At 40.7% G+C, this 24,513-nt stretch overlaps 3 protein-coding genes across 3 annotated transcripts; 2 read left to right on the top strand and 1 right to left on the bottom strand.

Moving 5' to 3' along the window:
- Nucleotides 1–290: 290 nt before the first annotated feature.
- On the bottom strand, nt 291–11,905 carry ppp1r13l (protein phosphatase 1, regulatory subunit 13 like). Its single transcript, XM_026371905.1, has 13 exons — nt 11,766–11,905; nt 6,956–7,007; nt 6,730–6,845; nt 5,927–6,530; nt 4,679–4,771; nt 4,402–4,490; nt 3,728–4,103; nt 3,178–3,638; nt 2,805–2,942; nt 2,176–2,309; nt 1,803–1,969; nt 1,379–1,572; nt 291–1,296 (listed from the first exon to the last, which is right to left on the bottom strand). The coding sequence occupies exons 2-13, from the start codon at nt 6,990–6,992 to the stop codon at nt 1,261–1,263; spliced, it is 2,445 nt and encodes an 814-aa protein (XP_026227690.1). The 5' UTR covers nt 6,993–7,007; nt 11,766–11,905; the 3' UTR covers nt 291–1,260.
- A 501-nt stretch (nt 11,906–12,406) lies between these two features.
- On the top strand, nt 12,407–14,408 carry opa3 (outer mitochondrial membrane lipid metabolism regulator OPA3). Its single transcript, XM_026365673.1, has 2 exons — nt 12,407–12,569; nt 13,397–14,408. Exons 1-2 carry the CDS (start codon nt 12,428–12,430, stop codon nt 13,723–13,725), a joined length of 471 nt encoding a protein of 156 aa, XP_026221458.1. The 5' UTR covers nt 12,407–12,427; the 3' UTR covers nt 13,726–14,408.
- Nucleotides 14,409–15,077: 669 nt separating this feature from the next.
- On the top strand, nt 15,078–24,290 carry hnrnpul1 (heterogeneous nuclear ribonucleoprotein U-like 1). Its single transcript, XM_026378943.1, has 16 exons — nt 15,078–15,146; nt 15,653–15,941; nt 16,382–16,696; nt 16,856–17,069; nt 17,157–17,230; nt 17,728–17,867; nt 18,116–18,215; nt 18,325–18,437; nt 18,602–18,868; nt 19,027–19,149; nt 19,240–19,368; nt 21,442–21,610; nt 22,366–22,629; nt 23,175–23,323; nt 23,409–23,621; nt 23,790–24,290. Exons 2-16 carry the CDS (start codon nt 15,686–15,688, stop codon nt 23,904–23,906), a joined length of 2,643 nt encoding a protein of 880 aa, XP_026234728.1. The 5' UTR covers nt 15,078–15,146; nt 15,653–15,685; the 3' UTR covers nt 23,907–24,290.
- The last annotated feature ends 223 nt before the right edge of the window (nt 24,291–24,513 follow it).

The raw sequence follows: 24,513 nt of genomic DNA, 5'->3' as shown, positions 1-24,513 counted from the left end.
ATTCCTGCATGTGGGTCCTCTCAGTGATGCTGCTGAATGAACGTTAGAATAAATAAAGCTTCAAAGAATCAATACTACAAACATTTAATTGAGTGCAAAACACAGAAGAAACAAAACAGTCTTGATAAATTGTGCTTTACAGCATATTGTTTTACATTAGCTGGTAATATTAAGGAATCATCTATGTTGATGCTGAATGAACACACGGTCATACAGTGTCATCTGCTGGTCAAAAAATTTTAAAACGACAAACAAGACGGGAACAAACATTTTCCACATTGGAACCCAACAACATGTGATTCATTTATTTAGTAATTTTAAACATTTGGTCACTGCGAGTCTCTTGGAAAGTTTTACAGTAAGAAGTGGACAGCAGAAGATGATGTGTGGCAACAGAACACAAATACTCTTATCAGATACTCACTTTACCACTGTGAATAAACACACACACACACACACAATGACCAGTTTCATTGTTATAGAAAATACAGGTTCTTTTAAAAATAAGATTCATTAATACAGGCAGCATAATATGACGCACTAGAGACAAGAAGAAACCAGACAAATCCTGGTGTCGTTGACTGAAAAATACTATGTAAAGTCTGCAGTCACATTGTTAGACTCTTCAAATATCATATTTGGCCAGTTATGTCAAGAGTTAATAGAACATTTCATATTTGATATGTACATAAAGGCTTTTAGAAATATTATAAACAAATAGAAACTCCACATCAACTCCTGCGCACTCTCCTTCACAAAGACTGTACAATGCTACTTTGATGTAGCAGCAGTCTATTCCAGTAATGAGTAGGTGCATTTTGCTCTGATTGAAGCCACCCATTTCTAAATGGAGCAATCATGGGTGTTTATTCAGCATACAGCTGCACTGACCTTGTGGAACAGTGGACAGAACATCAACCAGTGTTTGATCAGTAACCATACAATGAGTCAGATGAGCTGGGAATAACAGCATATGACCTGCTTGTAACCTTTAGACAGAAAGACATACGTTTACAGAAAGCTTAGCATAGTACACAGCTGTAGCTACTAGAAACATCCTACAACAGACAGAGTACAATTTATGATTTATTCTTGTCAGTGAAACCAAAATGAATTCTGAGACTTCTCCTTCAATTCTCCATGACTGACAGTTTGAAACCTTTGCTCATGCTATGCAGTAACAGCGAGAAGCTGGAACAATCAGACTTTTGGCACAGTCCACTGCACCAGTTTGACCAGGGCTGATCTTCCAGAGGCCACTTAGCAGAGAGACTTGGGTCGAACCTTGGGGAAAAGCTAAAAGAACAAAACCAAAACCATTTTAGTGAATGCATTTTAGATTAGATTGTTGAACTCTTATTAGGACTCAGTATCTTACCCCAAAGTAGTTGTTTGGAACTAATCCCTCCCTGCCACACAGAGAGGCCCACCACCAGTCTAACCCTTCAGGTTTCTGCAGAATAGTGACCATGTCTCCCTCTTTGAAGCTCAGCTCATCAGGAGACTGAGCTGGGTAGCTCCACAGAGCATACAGCACCCCACTGTTCTCCACCCCCATGGCCTCTTCCATACCTGATAATAGAAAGGACAAAGCATGTGGATGTTGTGGTGTGTAACGTGGTAGATTCAGCAACTGTCAAACGGTGTCATCTTATGATTCATTCTATTGAAATTTACTGTTTGCAATTAATAGCATAGTATCAAAGGGTGTGTGTGTGTGTGTGTGTGTGTGTGTGTGTGTGTGTGTGTGTGTGTGTGTGTGTGTGTGTGTGTGTGTTTGTGTGTGGGTGTAGTTGCCTCACCCCTCAAATAGCTCTCACAGTCCTCAAACCCAGCAGCGTAAGGATCACACTTCTGGGCGGCGGTAGCACAGTCACTCTCTGTGATGGCCATGACAGCAGCTCCATTCCTCACCAAAAACTCACACAGAGCTCGATCATTACAAGAGGCTGCACAGTGCAGTGGAGTCCTGAGGACACAGGTTTGGTGTAATTAAGTACATCCAAGGTTCTGAAAATATCCTGATCTTCACCGTGCCACCAGCAAAACCCTCACTTTGGGAAACTCAAACCCTATCATGCCACAGGTTATGCATTATATTGCTCAAACCTTCACAGGAAACCATAGATGAATAATATATACATCTCGTATATAAATGAATAAGGAAATATTTACCAGCCGTGGCTGTCAGGTGCGCTAACATTGGCGCCACTGCGAACAAGGAAGTCCACTACATTGTAATGGCCTCCACAGACTGCATTGTGAAGGGCAGTGATACCTTCATCATTCGCTTGGCTCGGGTCGTTCATCTGCAGAAAACAGGTTATAAAGAGTGGATTCATAATTTTTACTGTTGCATTGATTGCATTAAATATAGTAACATAACAACTTGGTTAGCTGCACAAAGATTTTTATGTTATGTTTATTTATTGAATAGACTATATCCACTTTAAAAGCACTTAACCTCCATCTCCTAAAATGGAAATATGTGCTGTACGGAGGAACACAGAGGCAAAGAAGAAGCAGAGTTGTGCTGAAAACAGAAATACATGCTCAGCCTTTCTTCCCTGAGAAAAAGTTAAATATAACTTATTTTTATGAAGCAGCAAGTTTGTCACTACACTTGGAAAATTATTTAGGGGGGGCTGCTAAGGCAATGTAAAAGAATTTATTACATGTTTAAAAATTACTGGTGGTATTAGTTTAGCATCTTATCACCTCAAGTCGCAGCAGAGAAGTTGTTGTTACAGCTTCAGTACAACCGTTATGGTGACGCTATCAATCATTTGTTTATTAATACAAACCTCCTGGACAGCTCTCTGCACTGTTTCCAGTTCTCCAACCAATGCTCCATCCAGTAGCAGGACCAGTGGGCTGAGGCGAGCTCGATTCCCAGAAGCTTTGCGCTCCCGACTGGATCGCCGCAGAATGGAGTTGTAGCTCTGCGGGAACAAACAAGAAACTTAATTGTACAGAGTGAAACCCTTGACGTCATCTACACAACATTAGCTCTTATAACATGCTCCTCTTCAGTGTGTTTATGTTTACATAAAACATTTAATGTAGTTAGATTGCACATCACCTTTACAGTAACTGGCTTTATTGCATTTTTAGAGGATCTACTTTCACTGTTTATACTATATTTATTTCTGCAGGGTATTATCTACTGTTTCTTACTCTGAAGTCAGTGGGAATCACTGTGGATGTCTTAGGTGCAGGTAGAGGCACAGGAGGTGTAGCGGCCTCCTCTCCGTCTGAGGAGCTACTGGTCTCGATATCTTGCTCCCCCCTCTGGCGGCGATCCGTACGCCGAAAAAGCTTGTCAATGAGATTTTTGTACTGGTTTGGCTGGTAAAGCGAGGCCTTCTTCAGAGGCAGTGACTGGTCCACAGAGCCTCGCCTCTTCAGAGCCCGGGGGATTTCTGCGCGGATGCGCAGCAGCTCCTCCAGGTCAGGGAGCTGCTGGTTTTGTGCTTCAGGTGCCACCACTGGCTGCAGCCTGGTTGGGCTCAGGGGCCGAGGAGCAGGCGGCTCGATCTCTCCACCCTCGGGTATGCTGGGATTCTCAGGAATCACAGGGTTTTGATGAGCATAGTCCAAGCGCTCAAGTTCTGCATCTATATCCCCTGGGTTGAGCACTGCAAAGATGGACAGCACGCCACGTTAAATCAGTTGAAGAAAGATGAACTAAGAGAAAGTGTGTGTGCAGAGATCAAAGGTGTTTTACCATCACTGTACACAGCTGGCTGTCTCAGCTCAGGTGGCTGTTGCTGAGGCTTGGGTGGAGGTTGGGGAACAAATTCCCTTGGGACGGGTACAGGTGGTTGGTAGGGTGCCTTGTCCCCTTCTCCTCCCACGATTCTAGCAGCAGGGTGGGTTGACATTGCACCCCAGTAAGGATTTTGGAGACGCATGATGACAGAGAGAGGAATTGGTCTGTGCTGACGGGACTGAGTAGAAGTTGGAGGAATAGAAATACGGGAGATGATGGGCTGAGGGTAGTAAGAGGAGAGGTCTAGCGATGACACATCTGGAGGTACCGACATGCGCGTGTTACGGGGAAGTGAACCCTGGGAAAACTGGAGAGATGAAGAGCGAGGATCCTGAAAAAAGGGAAAATAGTTTATATAGTTTAATAGCTTTGTTTGAGTTTTTGAGTTGAAGGAGCCAGGGAGTTGTCTTCTCTGCATAAAAGACACCTGTCACCTGCTAGTCCATGAATTTGATCACCAACAGGGTGGTAACGCCCACTGGGTGTATAACTTCTCAAGAACTCGAGGGAATTGCTTAATATTAACTAAGTATTAAGAGTGTATTACTTCTAATTAAAGGTTGGGCGACACAAAACAAACAGCTCTGTCACAGCACCTAGTTGAATGCCTCTCTATCAACGCCACCCACCTTTTTGGGGCTTGGGGCTGGAGGAGGGCCATCGAGGTTGGATTCTCTCCAGTTGCTATTTGGCACAGACAGCCGTAGCCATTCTGTCTCTGCAACAGGAAAATGTTAAGTTTAAAACACTGTGTTCTTGTGCACATTAAGTACAGGCAGAGAACCAGGGCTATTTAGGTCTATGTGAGGCTATTACCTAAATCTAGTACCTAAATTGTTTACCCAAGACTAATTTAGACTCTTTAAATACAAAATATAGATCAGGAAATAGCAGAAATAAACCAACTGTCATAGGTGTGGTGAGGTTTTCTCTCATAGGACACGTCCAGATCTGTCTCATTCCATTTGCCCGGAGTCTTTTGCCGCTGCACACCCTCATCTGATGGTGAAACAGAGGAAGATTGAGTCAGATACAGAAGGAACGTAAAAGCAAGAAGAACAAGAACCACAAAATAATGAGCATGAGACATATATTTGCAGCGTTCAAAAATCACAGTTTAAACTGGCTTTTTGTTTAAATGTGGGCGTATTTTTCTATTTTTGTAACAAACTGATAGAATTACAATCCTGAACTGTGTGACTGAGATGATCTGCTCATTCTGTTATCTGTTACTGTAAATTCAGTGTCGCCAGTAGCTGATTTCTCAACTGACATGTAAACATGAAACCTGTTTTTTTTTTTTTATTTGAGTAAAGGATTAGAGAAACCTGACCTCTCCAGGAGCTGTTGCATTTTCTTTGTTTTCTTTCTTTTTATAGCCATGAATTGCTTGTTTAGTGCTGTCACTCTGGCACTGAGGCAATGAACGCTATTCCAATGAACTCTTTCACTTGTTGAATCTTTGATGATTTTGGTGAGAAGTATGGATTTCAACATAGGGCTTTTGTCAATCTCTGCTTTGCGTGTTCTGTATGTATTTTTTTCTTGTCTTTTCAGAACTACGGTATTACAGTATTAAACTATTTGTGTGTTCTTTAGCATAGCAGTATTAAACATTTCTGTGATTGAAAGCGTTGCTGACCACATCTGTTCCCGTCACATACCATGTTGAGCAATACAATACCAAATTCAATATGAAATTAGATAAGATCAACACTAAATACGACTAGTTGTTCAGCACTACTGAGCATAACGAGGGATTAGATATGTGCGTTTTCATAATGCTTTGTAAGTTGTGCCAGCTTCATGCTTACACAACACCTACAGATATCTTTAACTGGAACACCCCATGACTGAAATGTTTTTGTTCACAAAATGAACTCTTCTTCATAAGACATAAGAATGCAGGTTACATTATTAAATAAATATTACAGCCCTAATCCCTTGGCTGTGAGTTGAAGATGTATTTCTTTTATAGACTGCATAATATGCCAGTCTTTCAAGTCACTGCCCATCTTGCATGGGATATTAATACAAAATCAATGTGTACTGTTTACACTCAATTTAATCCCACACTAATTACATCAATTATTTAATTTGTTCAGTTGCCCCACAAGTATTTGTTTACTGCCTTATTGTTGGATAAATACTTACCAGGTTGCCTAAAACCAAGACTTCGAGGCAGAGTGCTGGACACTGGATAATTGAAAGACAAAGGAGAGGGGCTTCTGTCTGGCCGAGGTGACCTGCGGCCCATCTGGATGCTGTCATAAGGATTCAGCAGCTTGGAGGAGGAATGGAGTTGAGGAGCGGAGGAGGTGTGAAGAGATGTAGCACGAGATGTGTGGTCAAAAGAGATCGGAGAAGGGCTCCTGTCCATGTAACTGACTGAACCTTGAGGGTTCCTGTCGTAATGAGAGGGGGAATTACGCCTTGGGGTGTGAGGTGACTGTCTGGGACTCTGCAGGCTCTGCTGACTGTATGCATAGTTGTCGGATCCAGATCGATGAAGTGGAGAGGCTGTCTCCTTACGGATCATGGGGGATGAGACTGGGCTGGTGTTGAAGACAGGGGAAGACTGTGCATTTTTATTGGAGAAGACAGAGTCCATGGGACGGAAAGATGTTGAGTTTGGGGAGAAAGGCATAGAGCTGGAGCTGCCATTACTGCTGCTTCTTGTCTCCCTTGAAGTGATGGGGGCGGTGGACAGCCTGGGGGACTGACACCTCTCTGTCTCTCTGGTGATTACAGTGCTGGTCTGCAGGAAGAATTTCATATCCAGTAAATATTATAAGGAGTTGATACATAGATGACTGTTACCGAAGCCTTCTATAATGAAAAGCCTAGATGCTAGGGGCTAGTCGTAGCAGGGGGGGGCGGGTGAAAACAAACTGCTAAAACTACCAACCAGTGCTCAAGGTTCATGAATGTGTTAGTGTGCTTTTACATGTACAAACCTGAGACTCCGATTTTGGGGTGTCGGAAGAGACCTCCTTGAGCAGGGAGTTAAACTCTTTGGATAACTCGTCTGCTGTGGCCAGTGATGCATTCAGGTCATCGTTTATGGTCTGGACTGAACATAAACCACATAAAGGACCATAGACAATTAGCATAGGATGTCGTGATCATGTTAACAAATACACACTGTGCCAAAAAACAAGTCAAGGGTTTGTGGCCACTCACACAGCATGCTGCTGCTGAAGCTCGTCTGAGAACTCATAGCAGCACTCTGCACCTGAAAGAGATAATCCAACAGAGGTTTACCTTCAACTGACAGTGTGTTTACAATCTTGTGAATGTGCATATACAATACACTGCTTTTAGGAACTTGCATCTAATGCCAATGATAAAACATAAACTACAAGGCTTTGTATGAACAGGTTCTGCTCTCTGCCCCCTGGGTTTCTCTCATTCCTTCAACTCTGCACTTAAGCTCTAAGCAGTAATTATTCCTACTCTTTCTCTCCTGCTGCAGGCTCCCTGCTCTCTCACCTCAGGCAGACTGACAGAGAGCCAACAATCAGTCTATACGTGTGAACAAGCCGCATAATCATCATATTTCAACAAAACACACGAAAGTCCCTTGAGGCCATTTTAGGAAAAGGTGATAGCAGCAGTCTGTCGTACTTTCTGACTCAACTGCATTATTGGTCATTCCAGGTGTTCTGGCTAACATCACATATGATTTGTCTGTTTTGAAGCCTGTTTCAGACAAACAGGTGCCGTACACTGTTAGTCAAGTGGATGACAGATTATACTAATACTCTAGACAGCTGCATATGCCAACAGGTCTGTTAGTCCAGATTGAGAGCAAAGACCTATTCAACTAATGTATTAATGCCACAGAATTGTTGAGAACATAATAATCACTTAAATATCTGCATGAAAAAGAGTTCACAACATCCTTCAATGTACCAGTAAGTCCTGATAATATCATTCATTTAATGAATATAAACGATGACTAACCAAGTATGTTTACACAGACAGAGAGTGAAGTCAGTGTTTCTTCCTGTGTGAAACAGGGACAAACAAGGACTTGTCGCATCTCAGTCAGGCCTGGTCATAGGCACACATTCCACGCCACTCCTCCGAGTGAGGTATTTATGACACACATAGCTCGGCAGGCTTATCTCTGTCAAGAGCAGCTCTCACAAAAAGTGAAAGACTCACAAAGGTCAGTTTGATCATCCAGTCACTGAACTCTCCAGTTCCTGTCCTTGAATTCTTTGACCCCATCCGGTCCCTCACCGTCCACCCTTCTCGTTTTTGCACTGTGACTTTACTGTGTTCTTGTGTGTTACTGTTTTTTCAGAAGTGAAAAATGCTACAGTACAAATTAAGCAGTAAAGAAAACAGGTGTAACATCATAGAATTATATTATGTATGTTATGTATTCCTTTATACTTCTATCATCTTTCACCATTTATTGCTGTATTGTTATTTAGATTCTAGATTTGCTTGTATCTCTGCACTTTACTCTTAGTGAATTATTTTCCTGACAGCTTGTGTTGGTAATTTGATTGTGTCTTCATTTGCCTTTTTTATCAGCTATTTTTTATTGCTGTGCAAATAAACTAAAGTAAACTAAACTGTCTCAGTTAGTCTAGGTAAAACAAATGGTTTGGAAAAGAGCAGCTTTCTGTAACAGCCAGCTCTCATGCAGTTATATAGTAAGTAACAAGAACACATAGGGATTCAAGTGAGGCAACTGTTGCAATTTCAAGTGCAGGATATAACACAAATTACATATTAGGTGTGTTTATCGTTAAGCGCTGAGACGCATAAACGTTAATTATCTGGAAATTGTAAGCGGCAGCTGACAGCTTGTGGCCACTGCAGCGGTTGTCCTCTATTTCAGGATTGCTGACCTCCTGCTACACTTTGGTTGATTTCTCAAAAGAAGTTTCTTGGAAAACCACACATTCGTTTTCAGGCCAGTGCTTAGACTGCAGCTGTCAGCTGGTTCTACCATTTTAACAACAACAATTAGCTTTCTCAAGTGGAAGAGACGAGATAAAAGAAAAAAGGTCAACTCTGCATACTGGACTTTGGAATCCTGGCACCTCAGCAACATCTTTTCATTGACTTTGAGAGATCCTGTGGGAAGTGAACTGGGTATTTAAGGATTGAAGACAATAATCATTAGCTTTGGAGAATACCAGGGTGTGTCTGACCAAGACTAAAAGCCGTCCCTCCCTCTTTCCTGTTACTTTTATGTTCGTCACAAATTCATCACTCTGATTCTCCAGTTTCTGTTGAACTCCTTATTTCTTTCCACGAGTCCATTCATTTCCTCCCTCTCCTGTTTCACAATTGTTGGCCCCTCCTTCATATCCTTCCTGCAGATCTTTCTGGCTTTGTTGCTTAGCAAAAAAAAAAGTGACTATGCTAAAACAAACCCAGCAGTACAACTAAACATTTCTTTGTGGCTTGATTTACAAGATTCTTTGTCATGGAGTCCAACTCTATATTTCATCATGCAAACAACACAACCTACGACATGCTTCACTGGTGTTGACCTCCAGTAATTTAGGGCTTCAGTGATACACTGTGGAGTTCTATTGGAAAAACAAACTTATAATAAAGTCTATACTTCATATGTTTTCTTTATCACGCTTGATTTGAAATATCCAGAATATCATTGGTGCAAAGTCTTACAAAAGGTGTTTTGATAGTAGCAGCCCACTGCCAAATATAACATCCAATGATGTGTTTATATTGGCTCATTATCTCATCTGAAGGGAATCATTTGAAATGCTCTGTTGACATTTCTCGGTAGAAACAGGAACTTAAGGCCACGGCCTATTGTGGAAAAGCAGGTGGGAAGATTTTAATTGTTTAAAATATGTGATTATGTTTAATTGCTGTGTAAAACATCAGGAATCTGTGTTATAGAGCTCTAGGTAAGAGATCAGATAATGGTTTTCATCCTTATTACCTGTCAAACGAATGTTTCCAAAGATCACTTTACATCCCAGAACAGATAACTTATAAATCTATAACAACAATAGCAACAATAGGCAATAAGCTGTATATGAAGTTTACTCAGTGGCTATGTAAGAGGTTAAAACCATTAACTGTTCAATCAGATACAACAACTCCACCCTAAGTCCTGCTCTTTTTAATGCTTACACCCACACCTCTAACCTAGTTAGTCAGTGAAGTACTTCGTCCTCCTATCTACTTAAAAAGACAAACGAGAATGCATGCGCACAAACATTGCAGACACGTTGCACATTCTGTTCATGGCAGTAACTGTCACTGCTAAAGACAGTCTTGCACAATGCAGATCTATTGATCTTCTCATGCTGGTGATAACAATCAGTCTTTGCAAACACTAAATACACAAGCTTTGTATGCAGCAAAAGATATTTCTGAGATGACATCAACTTATCCATAATTACTGTACAATTACGTTAATTCCTCTTTTGGTTCATGATTCTGCAGACTCTTTATTGACAGAGTGGCTTTTTGCAAGACAAAAGATTACACTAAGTAAATACAAGTACCTGCCTCGAAAGCAACTAAAGTACTAAATACACCCATCAGCCATGATGAACTCGATGCAGAGCAATACAGTGGGTTTGGACTGTTGCCTCACAGCTACAAGGACCTGGGTTTGAATCCAGTCAGGTGTGTTTCCTCTGGGTATTGTGGCTTCCTCCCATACTTGGCAGCTATGCAATTGGTGACTCTGACTTACCCATAGGTGTGAATGTGAATCATTATCTGTCTTTATCAGCCCTATGATGGACCGGTGACCTGTCCAGGGTGTATCCTGCCTTTCACCCCAACATAAACATGAATTGTCCTGTCTAGCTCCGATCAGATTTTGGTAAAGAAATCTTTCAGTTACTCAATTAAATATAAGGTCAGATCATAACTCAGTTGATAATATTTTGTATTGACAGTCTACTAATAACTAAAGCTGTCAAATAAACACAGTGACATAACAATGACACCGTGTTTCCTGTGAGTTGAAGTGGAGTAAGAGTAAACCTCCGCTTTTATCACTTGGTCAGTTATTATCTTCACCTCTGGGGCAAAACTGTTCTCGACAGCATGTGACTCAGGAATGTCACAGTGCTGCGCGACATTACAGACGTTTCTATTAAGTTATGAGATCTATTTAATGCCTGCAGTGTGTTATGTTCATCCTGGGGTGTAAAGAGGACAAAGCAGGGCTTTTACCAAGAGATGACAAAACCATCTCACTGCATGTGTACGCATGCATCGATTTTATTACTTAGCAGAAAGTCAAATCTCAAGTGTCCTAGATACGGTAAGAACAATTTGTTGGGTGACAGGTTACAGCAAGTGCAACACACAATGCAGCACAGAAGTTGGAGGAATGCCATTACACTCCTGCTCTGCCTGGAGGTTTTGGTTCACTTGCAAATTACACTTGTGCATTGATCAGCTTCAATAAAAAATTCAGAAAATAGCTGACACATTTCAGTTTCTTTTTGGAATCACAACATCCCACAAGTCATGGTGGATTTGCTGTAAACAACTGCCACCCTTAATATAGCCTATACAGCTTTAATACCATTTATCTACAATCATAAAAGACCATAAAACACTATTAAATAACTATTAACTGTGTAGTTATTAGTGAAGGGTGCTGTACAGGCTGCACATCAGTGTATCAGTGTCCAGCAGCTGGAGGCCAGTGCGCCTCAGTTTTCCTGTGTGGCTGCAGACTACGATGCCAGGCACGGATTGTAACATCTGACTTTCATTAGTTTGAGAACAAGCTCCTCCTTTCATGAAAGACCCCTCAGAATGAACGAGAAGAGCACGAAGAGAACTATCCAGAAATATACGAGGTTCTCCTGAGCTTTAACTGGAGCTACGAACATGCTCCCACATCGACGCGGATCGTGGTGCAGGCCTAATAAAAAGTTATTTATCATCAGCCTCCACCTCACAGCGCATTTCCTACTCAGAGGTGCGCAGCATGTGTTACGGGACGAATTAAAAAGTTCCTTACCTCATATAAAAACCCTTTGTTCCTTTTTTTCTAGAGAGGAGTCCTGTTACTAGTTGATCTTCTTCAAGTCGGGCTCCTCCGTCTGTTTCTCTCTTGTGGCAGTAGCTCCAGACATTTAGTCATAGCTACGTACTGAGTTGAGTTATTTTGGCTCGGTCCAGCCCCCTTTGGCTTTCTCATCTGCTGTAACCCGAGCCAGGTGTTTAAGCCACAGCTGGCGCAGGTGAATTATCCTATCGCGATTACACTGATGTGTGTAATTGTTTACTGGTAACATTTTTTCTTCTTGAATTTGCATATAAAACGATTGTTAGCTTTGTATTTGCGAGCTGCAACTGGCTTTTGAACACATGTTGAATCGTGTTTTCACGACACGCTTCAGCATATGAATATCATAGTTAACCAATATTGTTTTACACAATCACAATAGTAATTTTACATGTAAGACAGACAATCAAAAGTATCAGGGCGTCAGTGATTGTGGATTTTTTCCAATGAAGCATCAATCTTCACCTTTCTAAAAGTTGATGTTATTAAAAAATGAATCATTGAGCTTTGATTTCCACATGTGGGCGGACGTGTGCGTGATTCCGTCAATCTATAACGTCATCGCGTACACTACGTGCTCCGCCCCACACACTGGTGACAGCGTTTCCGCCAAGATGGTTGTTGGTGCTTTCCCTATCGCCAAGCTCCTCTACTTAGGAGTGAGGCAAATGAGCAAGCCTGTAGCGAACCGGATAAAAGCAGGAGCCCGGAGAAGCGAGTTCTTTAAGAATTATGTCTGCCTGCCGCCGGCACAGCGTGAGTAACCGAGCTAACGGCTGCTAATGACCGCTAGTTTTCAGTGTCAGACATCCAAACCAGGGGTAGAGCGAGAAGGTTACAGCGACCAATGACATTGCGTTGGACAAGATCGCTCAACCAATCGGTTTAATTGGAATTTCTGCTCGACCAATGGCGGCCTTGAAAGCTCAACGAGGGCGGGACTTGCCTGTCATTGAACAGGCTGTGTGAAACATTTGCTCCACAATGTGGAAAAGGCAGTTTTCTGTCTGAGTGTTTTATCCCAGCGTCCTCAAAGAATATGATTAAATATAATATATTTAATGAGAGCTAGTAACTGTGCTGTTTTTGCATTTTAGAAAACATTGACGAAATGCCAGGCTCATCCTATGCCATGTTTTCTTGGCATATTATTCGGAACCTAGTTTGACTGGACCTCTTGGTTGTTAATGAATACCACCAAATGATAGATATTAATAATTAGCATGCCAATGTATCCCAAATGCAGTTAACTTAAATAACCGAATGGTTGTGGTTATTTAAGGCTTGGCCTCAGAAACACATGACATTATGTTCTTCTTCTTATGTGTTATTTAAGTCTGGCAAACAAACTTGAGAGATTTATTGTGTTATTAGGTAACTACAAATTTGTTTTAGTAATTCTACAGCACATTTATGTTCACAATGCACTTTAGACCATGAATACATTCTGACATATTTAAAACTTGTGAACTGGAAGTTGTGCTCTGATCATCTGATATATTTGCGCAAATATGAGACCCAAATATTACATTGAAAACCTAACTATAATGTGCTCGTTTATTGTTTACTCTTTGTCCTCACAGTTTACCACTGGATTGAGATGCGAACAAAGATGAGAATCATGGGCTTTCGCGGTGCCACCATTAAGCCGTTGAATGAGGATGCAGCTGCAGAGCTGGGTGCAGAGTTGCTTGGAGAGGCAGTCATCTTTCTAGTTGGTGGTGGATGTATGGTGCTGGAGTACAGCAGACAGGCTGCTAATTCGCGCCGCAAAGAAGAGGAGTTGAATGAGACTTTAACAAGCCTACAGACTCAGCTAGCAGAACTAACACTTACCACAGAGACGCTAGATGCTCAGCTGAGAGAAGTCAACAGGCAACTGATGCACTTTCCTGTTCCTACCAAAAAGTGATTAAAATGAATAGTTTGTTACATGGCATGGCACTCCTTCTGGGTCTGTATGTGGAAAAAGTGCACAAACTACTGCCATATGTACAACTGATAACGACCCTGCTTTACACAGGCCCCAGGTCCCAGGCCCATAATGTTGGGTGGACTCTGCACTATTGATTTAGGTGTGATCATTAGCTCAAGGTTTGAGCAATTTGTTGTAAAAAGTGATTGCTATGATATTCATAGTAAATTTCTATGGTTGATCTTGCATGCTTATCATAACAGCTGACCATATACACATATTTACAGTTAAAGGCAATGGTGGCTTTAAAGTTAACATATTTTATATTATATAGATGGATATAGAAAGATAAATATTACTTTATCTAAGATAAATATTAGTTTATCTTTCTTTTTCATTCATTCATGTCTAACTTACTGAGGAAACATAGATGCTTCATTGGCTGTAATTGTGACTCTAGAGTAAAAAAATGCCACTTGGACATGGGAAACAATAAATTAAAAATAGAACTTACAGCAATAACATCAGTGGATTTTTTTTACAGTATCTACCCATTTAGTTTCATCATGATGCCATGTTGTATTTATGTTATGAATCCCTTTGCTAGTTCATATACATTTCAGATGGGATGGCAGCTGAAAAAAAGATGGTGCACAATAAAATGATGTGTTCTTTGTTAATGGAATTTGTTTCCCATTACACATGAATTAGAATAGAATCACCCTTTTTGGTCAAGTATGTTGATGCACACAGGATTATTACACACAGTACAGGAACAGTGTTCAGGAAGATACATAGACAAACAAGAAGATGGACAAAAGCAACAGAACATAAACATATAACTATTATGTACAAACAAGATGAGAGAAAAAAGTGTATGGTTAGGTAATAGATAATTGAAAAGGTAATGTCATGAATAACAATATACAGGTATAAACAGTAGGTTTAATGTACACTGTGTGCCTGCATGCTTATGTAACATATAGATGCAACTTAATAGATATATACATGTTATTTCAGAATATAAGGTTAAAAACTATATAAACAAAATTTGGGGACAGTGGCCATGTTTAACACTACACTACCCAGCATGCCTCCAATGTAAACACCGCACCGTTTCCTACTTTGGATCGTTCCAAATGAACAACCAGTAACTTTTAAAATAGCTAATATATAATAGTCCAGTTTCACCACACATTTAAAACACAACATGTGCCATGAAAACAACTTTTTGTTTAGTAGTCAGAACTTATACGCCCCAGAGTTTATGTAAATATTTAACAGAACCCCAAACGTGTGTGAGCGGGTCCATCTAACATCCGGTTTGATGTTTTCGGTTTACTTCCTGACCACAGAGGGCAGTAGAGAGTCCCTCAATCTTCTACCCCGACTGACCCGCGCAATTAGCGTGAGAGGAGGTAGGCCTCGGCGTTATTTTCTATCTTATTTCGCATCATAACTGTAATATAAACCGAGTAAACAATGCATTGACTTTGGGGTTTGCAGCTAGAAACAGAGTAACTGTTGCAGTCTGCTAGTTCTCACAGCTACTTGTCTTGCATCGGTTTTTGGCACGTTAGCTTCCGTTAGAAGGTTACTAGCATTAGCCACGGAGTGACGCTAACTTGGAGCAAAATACACCCATAACATATATTTAGCGATGGTTTCGCCTTACAGGGAAACAAATATGTTAGAGGAGTTATAAACTCATGATAAAATGTTTTTATATCTGTGTGTGTGGGTTAAGCTATAATGGTGCCGTTATTGTGCAGCCTTGCTAGCCTAACATTAGCTAACTAGCTAACTATTGTGGGCTGTTCTTAGACTCTGCCGCGCAACAGATAACTTAAGGATTTGGTTCGATCGATTCGAGTTGGACGCAGTGTTGTAAGATGCACGTTTTCTATCTTCTCTGCTTTGTCAGCAAACAATAAAGACAACACACATCTGAAACACAATGAGTCTGGACGTGAAGAAACTCAAAGTCAACGAATTGAAAGAGGAGCTCCAGCGCCGCGGCCTGGAAACCAAAGGCCTGAAGGCAGACCTGGTGGAGCGGCTGAGAGCTGCTCTGGAGGCTGAAGCTGAGGCTGATGCCTCAGAGCAAGGGGAGCAGCACCAGCAGCAAGAGGAGGAAGATGATGATGATGAGGAGGAGTACTACCAGGACAAGGGAGAAAGCAAAGATGAAGAGGATGTCCAAGAGCAACAAGGTAAAGCCCGTTGACCCCAAGTCTAATCTCAGAAATCTGATATCTTAAAATAAACTTGTTGTTTTTGCAATATGTGTAATATTTACATAGTTTCATACTCCATTGAAATAATGGAGTATGTAACTGAATTTTATGCCTGATTACGAGATATTTTTATTACTATGTACATAATTGAATTTGCAGTCTAGATTTTTATTGATTAATTTTCTAACTTTAGTTAGTGGCTGCATAAATAAAGAAAAACGTACACATACAATCATTGGCTTCTGACCAAAGTTTTAGAAGTAATTAAACACGTGCATTCCTTTCAAAGAGGTCAAAGTGCACTTAGAGATAAGGAAGTAACGAGTAACTTCACACCAGAGCATTGACTCTATTTTTTCACAGTTACAAGTTTCATCAATAACTAAAAGTTCTGCACCTTCCCTTTTTATGTGCAGAAGCAGCTGGTGACTATGGTGATGATGATGATGATGGGAATGAAGAAGGAGATGCTCCTGAAGAGGAGGACGAGGGTAGAGACTCAGGTGGTTACTATGAGGAAGAGGAGGGAGAAGGAGAGCCTTACGAAAGTCAACCAACTTCAGACTCAGGTCACAGCATGCCTGACTTCACAGCAGATGTTGATATAAACAAATCTGAAATGCTCTCTGAAGAAAACACTGAACCTGAGTCCAAGCCTGAGATCGAGCCGGAGGCAGAGCCAGAACCAGAACCAGAGCCAGAGCCAGAGGAGAAAACTGACAACAAACAAGGTACTTCATCATTTTTTTGGCCCAACATGCAATATGAATTATATCCTAGCAGTGGTTCCCAAACATGGCCTTCAGGCTATCCTTGACTGGATTTTGATTGCACAATTGTAATCCTGAGCATGCAGCTTACATGATTTTCTCTTTATTTTATTATTTTAGAAGTAAAAGCAGAGGTCAAAATGGAAGATGAGCCTGAGGCTATTGCAGACAGACAGCAGGATAATCACGGGACAGAACAACAGCACAGGGAAGATGGTGCAGGACATGCTGAGCAAGTCAAAGTGGAATCTGATAGAGGTGGACACTATGGACGTAAGAGACCATATGAGGAGAACAGAGGCTATGGCTACTATGAGCACCGTGAGGACAAGAGGTACGTTCATCATAAATTGTGAAATGTTTTCAAATAAATGAATTGTGATTTTAAAGACTAATTTCATACTCTCCTGATATTGCACAGATCCCGCACACCACAACCTCCTGCTGAAGATGAGGAAGAGAACATAGATGACAGCCTTGTTACCATTGATACATGTAAGAGAATTAAACAGATTTCTGTCCAAGTAAAGATAACCTGTGATAAAGGTAGCCAAGTATTTCTTCATGGGTCATTACTATAACGTATTTGCAGTGATGACCAACACGTCGGCAGTATTCTCAGTGCTGCTTGTCTGTAGAATATATGTAAAGCCCTGGGTCTTATCTGCAATGATAAACTCCTCTATCATAAGGTCCCTAACAACGGCCTCACACAGAGCGTTAGATACTTCCTCCAGTGCCATAATTCCAAGTGCCTTGCTAAAAGTGTCTACAATTAATATTAACTGCTGAATGTTTTTAACAATGACATTTAAAGTTGAAGTAACCTTAGTTCCTAATACCAAGAAGTCCTCTTAAAAACAAATGAGAGGCTACAGTTTAGGCAGTACACAGTTTATACAATCAGTTTATGTTTGCATTTACAAAACTGAATCTACAACACTAGATAATACAAACTAATGTGTATAAAATCAGTTTTTGCTTCTTTTCAGACAACTGCGATCTGCACTTCAAAGTGTCCCGAGATCGCTATAGTGGTTATCCATTGACCATTGAAGGCTTTGCTTTCCTGTGGGCTGGAGCCAGAGCTACACATGGTGTCACCCAGGGTCGTGTGTGTTATGAGATGAAGGTAATGATACATAGAACATGTATTGCTGTTGATGTATTGTACTTTTAAAAGCTAGATTTTAAAGCTATACACAGATGGAAGATAGAATCACCAAAGCAAACCTAATATTGACAGCCTGTTACATTTACACAATGACATTTAAATTGGTGACTGATCAGTGTAATGACTTGATTCTTGTTTATAACATCACATATTTTCTAAAAATCCTCTCAAGTTGTTTTTGACCTAATTAGTTTCTGCTTTATTAGATCAATGAAGAAATTCCTGTGAAACATCTGCCCACCAATGAACCGGATCCCCATGTGGTCAGAATTGGATGGTCCCTCAACCACTGCAGCACTCAGCTTGGTGAGAGGAGTAACTGTCTGAACTGTCCAAATTATGTTTGTCATGAAATAATCTGTGCTTTAAATGGACTATGGTCTTACACAATGCTTTGTATTCTGTTATATTTTAGGTGAGGAGCCCTTCTCATTTGGATACGGAGGAACAGGAAAGAAGTCCTCTGACTGTAAGTTTGCAGACTTCGGTGAGAAGTTTGGTGAAAATGATGTCATCGGCTGTTACATTGTAAGTAATAGCAATAATAACTTTTATTTTCTCTAAATAGAGTAATCAAATTTTCAATGTGATAAACTCCTGGCTGATTTTCGGTTTTAAAATTTTTTTGTGGTAGTGATTTTTATTTATCTTTGCATTTGACACTCCTAATGTTTGTTCTGCCACAATTTCAGGACTTTGACAGTGGTGATGAAGTGGAAATGGCCTATTCTAAGAACGGAGTGTGGTTGGGTGTGGCTTTCAGAACCACCAAGGAGGCGTTGGCAGGTCATGCCCTGTTCCCTCATGTGCTGGTAAAGAATTGTGCTGTTGAGTTCAATTTTGGACAGAAGCGAGAGCCTTATTTTCCCCAGCCTGAAGGGTATACCTTCATCCACGATCTGGGCATGGAGGAAAAGATCAGAGGCACCAAGGCACCTGCAAGCAAATCTGAATGCGAGGTAGGGGATCATTGGTATCATAGAAGTTTCAACAAAAATTCAGTTGTTACTGACCTATAGACTAAACCTACACAGCCTAAATGTGAAGTTCTCTTTTTAAGACTGTGAAGTCAAATTTAATGCTTGATGCACTTGTTTTCTTTGTTCACTTGTTACAGATCTTGATGATGGTTGGCTTGCCTGCCTGCGGAAAGACCACTTGGGCCATTAAGCATGCAGAGAGTAACCCTGAGAAGAAGTACAACATCCTGGGCACAAATGCCATCATGGACAAGATGAAGGTTGGTTTGGGCCACCAGACCCCAAACAAAACACCCCATCACACCACATGCTAAGTCCCAATATTTTGTCAATTTTTATTTGTTCTACAGGTGATGGGTCTGCGTCGTCAGAGAAACTATGCCGGGCGCTGGGATGTTCTGATACAGCAGGCCACCCAGTGTCTGAACAGACTGATTGAGATCGCTGCCCGCAAGAGACGCAACTACATCTTGGATCAGGTACTGCCCTCCCACCCACACTCTTCTCTTATACTCACCACAGTCAGTCAATGTGCCCTGATGATCACTCTCTCTCTAATGGACTATTTATTTATCTTTCAGGGTGGCTCTGTGTATTATAGACTAGAAGAAGCATTGATCACCCTCTTGTCACTTGCTTGTCATGTATTGTAAAGGAAAATGATTAATGGCTCTCATAAGTGACAGAATATGTCATGTTTTCATCCCTCAGTATATTTGCACTTGCTATTTCTTGTCATAATACAGTATTGTTTGTCTTGTGAATTTCAACAATGTACAAGTAAACCATGACTATGTAAAGATGTTGAGAAACAAGTAAGCTCTGACTGGTGAGTAAGAAAAACACCTTCTGTTGCTAATTTAATAAGACAGAGTTGATAGCTTTTTAAAAGCTATTTTTAAGTAAGATACATGGAACTTTTGAGTGTGTTTTTTAATAAATTGACCCTGAAGGTAAGTAATGACTAACAGTTTTTAGATTTTCAGATCCTTGTGTTCAGCAAATGTGGAAAAGGTAGGTGAGTCTGGTGGTGGACTGTGACTTTTCAGTGGATACTGTGAGTATGAGCAGGTAGGCTATATCTGTCTGTTGTTGTCTCAAATAGGACTAGAGCCCGTATGAAGTTGAGGTAAGTCTAGGTAAGTTCAGGGGGACCCATTAGCAAGATGGTTTTGATGCAGCATCTTTTTGTTGATAAATGCGTCAGATGAGTTGTGCTATAACAAGTTGTTACCACAAGTTGGGCAATACAAAAGAGGGAATTTTGTGTTGCTCCATAACAGAAAAGATTTGTCAGAGCTATCTTGGCAGTTTGTAGGAAAATAGCAAGATTCACAGTCTGGTTCACAATGGTAGTGCAGTTAAATGCAGGTAAAGTAGTTATTTAGAACGTTGGTATAAATTTAAAGTAAACGACGATTCCCATGCAGTGCAACCTCTGTGAAACCATTAAATAATATTAGTGACTGAATTAGTGAAAATTCTACAACTTACATCACGTACATATTTTATTAAAATGACATGGCACTTTTTAAAAATCCTGGTTAGTAGTTGTTCCAATGTTGTTTTTGTTTAAATATTAGTGTGTCTTTTAAGCTACACGTCAAACTTTGTTATGTACACCTACTGAGTCACTGACCATCTGTTGTATTGTGAAGAAACCACTGGTTAATGTTGAGATAGTTTAATTGCAGCAGGTCCTTAGTGTGTTTGTGTCCATTCAGAAGTTTTGGCATTGAATAGTAAAGGTTGTGATTTCAATTACATGTTAGTACATTTTTATTACGTGTTTATAGATTTTGTAGCAGCCTTAAGGGTTGATTTTAAATGTATTAGTTTCTTAAAGTAAAGTTTGGACCTGCTACCTTAATTTTAGATTTTTCACGTATAATTATTACATAATGGGTTAGTGTTTTACAGTGTGGCTAAGCTTTACAAATCACAGCTGTGTTGCAAGATGTAAAACTGCATAAATAATTTTATTTTTTACTTTTTTTAACGTTAAAAACTTAAGTTTGTACACAGATATATAGCCAGAAGCCAGAATAAAACATGTAATGGTAATGTGGAGCTACAGCAGGACACATTTAGAAAACATCAGAGCGACATGTTACATCATTAAAACTACATTTATACTATTGTGTACTTAATACATTGGCAGTTACTCTGTGTAGAAGACATATTTAAGGTAGAGATAAATAAGCACTATAACTACCATTTAGATATATATTTAATTATTGAATTAATCTGAAATGCTAATTTCTAATGTTAGGTAACTGAACAAACAGTGTAGCTAGTTTATTTATTTGTGGGGTCCCTCTTTGTACAAAATTAACATTCATCAGCAGTCAATTGGTGCCTGGATGCACAGACTGAGGTAAGTCTGTGGAGTGACGAGAGGCCATTAGTACCTGAGTTAAAACGTAGACTGACATCCAAGCCAAACCTCTCTCACTTCATTATTGCAGGGTTCCAGCTTCCTTCCAGTGGAAAGCCATTACAAGTAAACAATAACAAACAAGCTTCTACTTCTTTCTTGTCACCATTGCTAGACAAATGTATATGGATCAGCAAGGAGACGAAAAATGCGTCCTTTTGAAGGTTTTCAACGCAAGGCTATTGTAATTTGTCCCACGGACGAGGATTTAAAAGAACGAACATTAAAGCAAACCAATGAGCAGGGGAAGGATGTGCCCGATCATGCTGTGTTAGAAATGAAAGGTAGGAATGCTGTGGAAACAACAAATAAAACAAAAGATCTACTTTTTACTTTTTCTATGTGTTGTCTCTAAAATCAAAGTTGGAAGATGTCCGCTACCCCTTTCCCCCCATCATAGGCTTTGGCCAAATATCAGACCTGGACATTTTTTAAACAGTCCACTTGAATTTCATTCTTCCTTTTTTTCGATCTCTATTTGCCACTTTCCATTCAGCTTATTTCTGATGCACTGCAAACTGAGACTTGGGCCTTGATGAGGTCATGTAATAGTCAAGTTAATATTACACAATTGGCTTCCCTGAAAAGGATGTTTCCAAATGGGCAAACTTACAAGCCGTCACATGCTCAAGTTGTTGGAAGTTAATTTGTAACAGCGTTACATCAGCTGTCCTTGGTTTGCAGGGCTTTTTCCTCTTCTCACCAACCTTCTACATGTCCTTTTTGTCCCTTTCCCCACCTCTACTGAAATGTTTTCCCTCTCCTGTGTCTGCTTAAACAAATGTTTCCTCCATTTTTCCCTGGAGGTGATGTTTGTTCCCTTTACCTTGCCATCTGCTTTCATCTGCTCTTAGTTTCTCTATGATTTTCACAGCCTCTGTATGGTAGTAATTTTTTTTCATTTTGTCTTCTGGTGGTGTGGCTGCTCTGGTCTTCACTACAATCCCCTACCCCTCTCTTTCTCTCTTTGTCTCCATCCGTCTCTTGCTGGATGGGCTGTTTCTCTCTCCTCCCGTGGTCACCTCTGTCGATCTTCAAGCCAACTTCACTCTACCTGAGGTTTGCGATTTCCTGGAGGCCGTGACGTTCGCTGAGGTGCAGCGTGAAGACGCTGAAAAGCTGGTGAAGCAGTACAATGAGGAGGGTCGCAAGGCCGGCCCGCCCCCTGAGAAACGTTTCGACAACAGGCAGGGCGGCTTTCGTGGACGTGGTGGTGGCAACTACCAGCGATATGACAACCGTGATGGGTCCCGTGGGGGCTACCAGAACCGCAGTGGAGATGGAGGCAGTGGGTACAGAGGAGGTGAGCAGTGCAGTTATCGTACCTAATTTCTCTTAGATCAATTAAAGCTATGCTTGCATTGCATTGTTGGGCAAGTTGTAACTAATTACACATTCCTCACTTGAAAGTAACGCATTACACTTTACTTTGAACATGACTTTAAATAGCTCTGTATCCCCCACACTTTATTTTATTTTTACATGTAAAAATAAAAGAACGAAGCAGGTTACTGGTTATATAGCAGCTAGCTTAGCCTCAGCCTTAGTGTTGTTATACACCCCATGCCAATTAAAAGAGATGACTGCATATATACATATCTGCAGCTAACATTTGCACCACCACCGTCCAGCTAAGGGCAGAGATAATTTTAAATAAGATAAATTTAGAGTTGCCTTTAGTGATGTTTTTGTAGCTACTGTCCATCCTGCATCTCAGTCATATTCCTCAGCAGTCTGCCCAGTGAACAGAGACAGAGATCCAGCATGTATCAACACTCCATCAAAGTCCCAAGACAATAAAGCATAAGTGCTTGGTATACAGTAACACAAGTGTTGTTCATTTGGCAGGTTACAATCGCGGCAGCTATAACCAGAACCGTTGGGGCAACAGCTACCGTGATGGAGGCTCTGATCCACGCGGTGGATATAACCGCAACCAGCAGTCAGGAGGAAGCTATAATCGTCCGGCGCCTTATAACAAGGGAGGATACAACCAGGTATTTAGACTCATTATTGTGTATAAAAAACAAATGCAAAGAAAATGAATGAATCAAAATCCTGAACACTTTACTTCACTACCAGGGCTACAGCCAGAGCTACAATCAGGGGTACAACCAGGGCAGCTACAACCAGAATTACTACAGCAACTACAGTCAGTACCCAGGGTACAGCCAGAGCTACAGCCAGACACCTACCACTGGACAGACATATAGCCACCACCAGCAACAGCCGCAACAGCCACAGCAGCAGCAGCAGCAACAGCAGCAGCAGAGCTACAACCAGCAATATCAACAGGTGGGTAGAAAAATCACTGCAGCTTTCTGTTCTGTGCTAACTCTGCACGTTAATCAGAGCAGTCAACCACAAACAGAAATAAAGAGGCAGTTAGAGGGAAAAACGCTGCATAACATGTAAACATGCTCTCACTGCTGTGCTGTCTCTCTTTCTGTTTCTTCTCTCCAGTATGCTCAGCAGTGGCAGCAGTACTACCAAAACCAGAACCAGTGGAACCAGTACTACAGCCAGTACGGCAGCTATCCTGGGCAGAGTGGCCAAGGCTCATCTTCTGGTTCTCAGTAGCTTCACACTGCATCTGTACTACATCCACCTGTGTCCTAAACACCTCTGACCTCTGCATTAAATCAATTTTGTACAGTCTCACATTAAGTCACCAACCATACCTGTTTCTGTCTGGTTTAACACAGTAGCCTTCATTCCTCACCAATCAATGTACACTTAAACTGTAAACAGTTTGATGTCTCTTCATTTTTATTTTTTAACTGAATGAAGTCTTACTCTAAGCAGTGACTGTGAGGTGGTAGATCATAGGTATCAAAACATTTAATGAATGTTATATTATGCATCAAATGTGGATGTCTGTCCACATTTCCTACAGGTTGATGAGGTAATTGTATATTTCTAGGAGGCACAGTGTGAAAAAGTGGCAGGGCAGGAAAAAAAAAATACAACATAGCCTGGAAAATTTTTGCTTGTTTTGAGAAGCTTAAAGAACAAAATGCATGCTTTTACCTTCATGACCCGTTCTTTTGTCTTGCTCTTTCTTTTTCAGTTTAGGTGAGCACATTTTATTTACTCCAGTAGATTTCAAACATTATGGAGCTTTTTTATAGATGTTGATACGTTAGTATTTAAGCGTTCATCCAATTTGAAAAGAATATTTTGCCAC

The sequence above is a fragment of the Anabas testudineus genome, chromosome 13 (genome assembly GCF_900324465.2).
Source record: "Anabas testudineus chromosome 13, fAnaTes1.2, whole genome shotgun sequence".
In the NCBI taxonomy this organism is placed as follows: Eukaryota; Metazoa; Chordata; class Actinopteri; order Anabantiformes; family Anabantidae; genus Anabas; species Anabas testudineus.
This window is presented reverse-complemented; position numbering and strand designations above follow the sequence as displayed.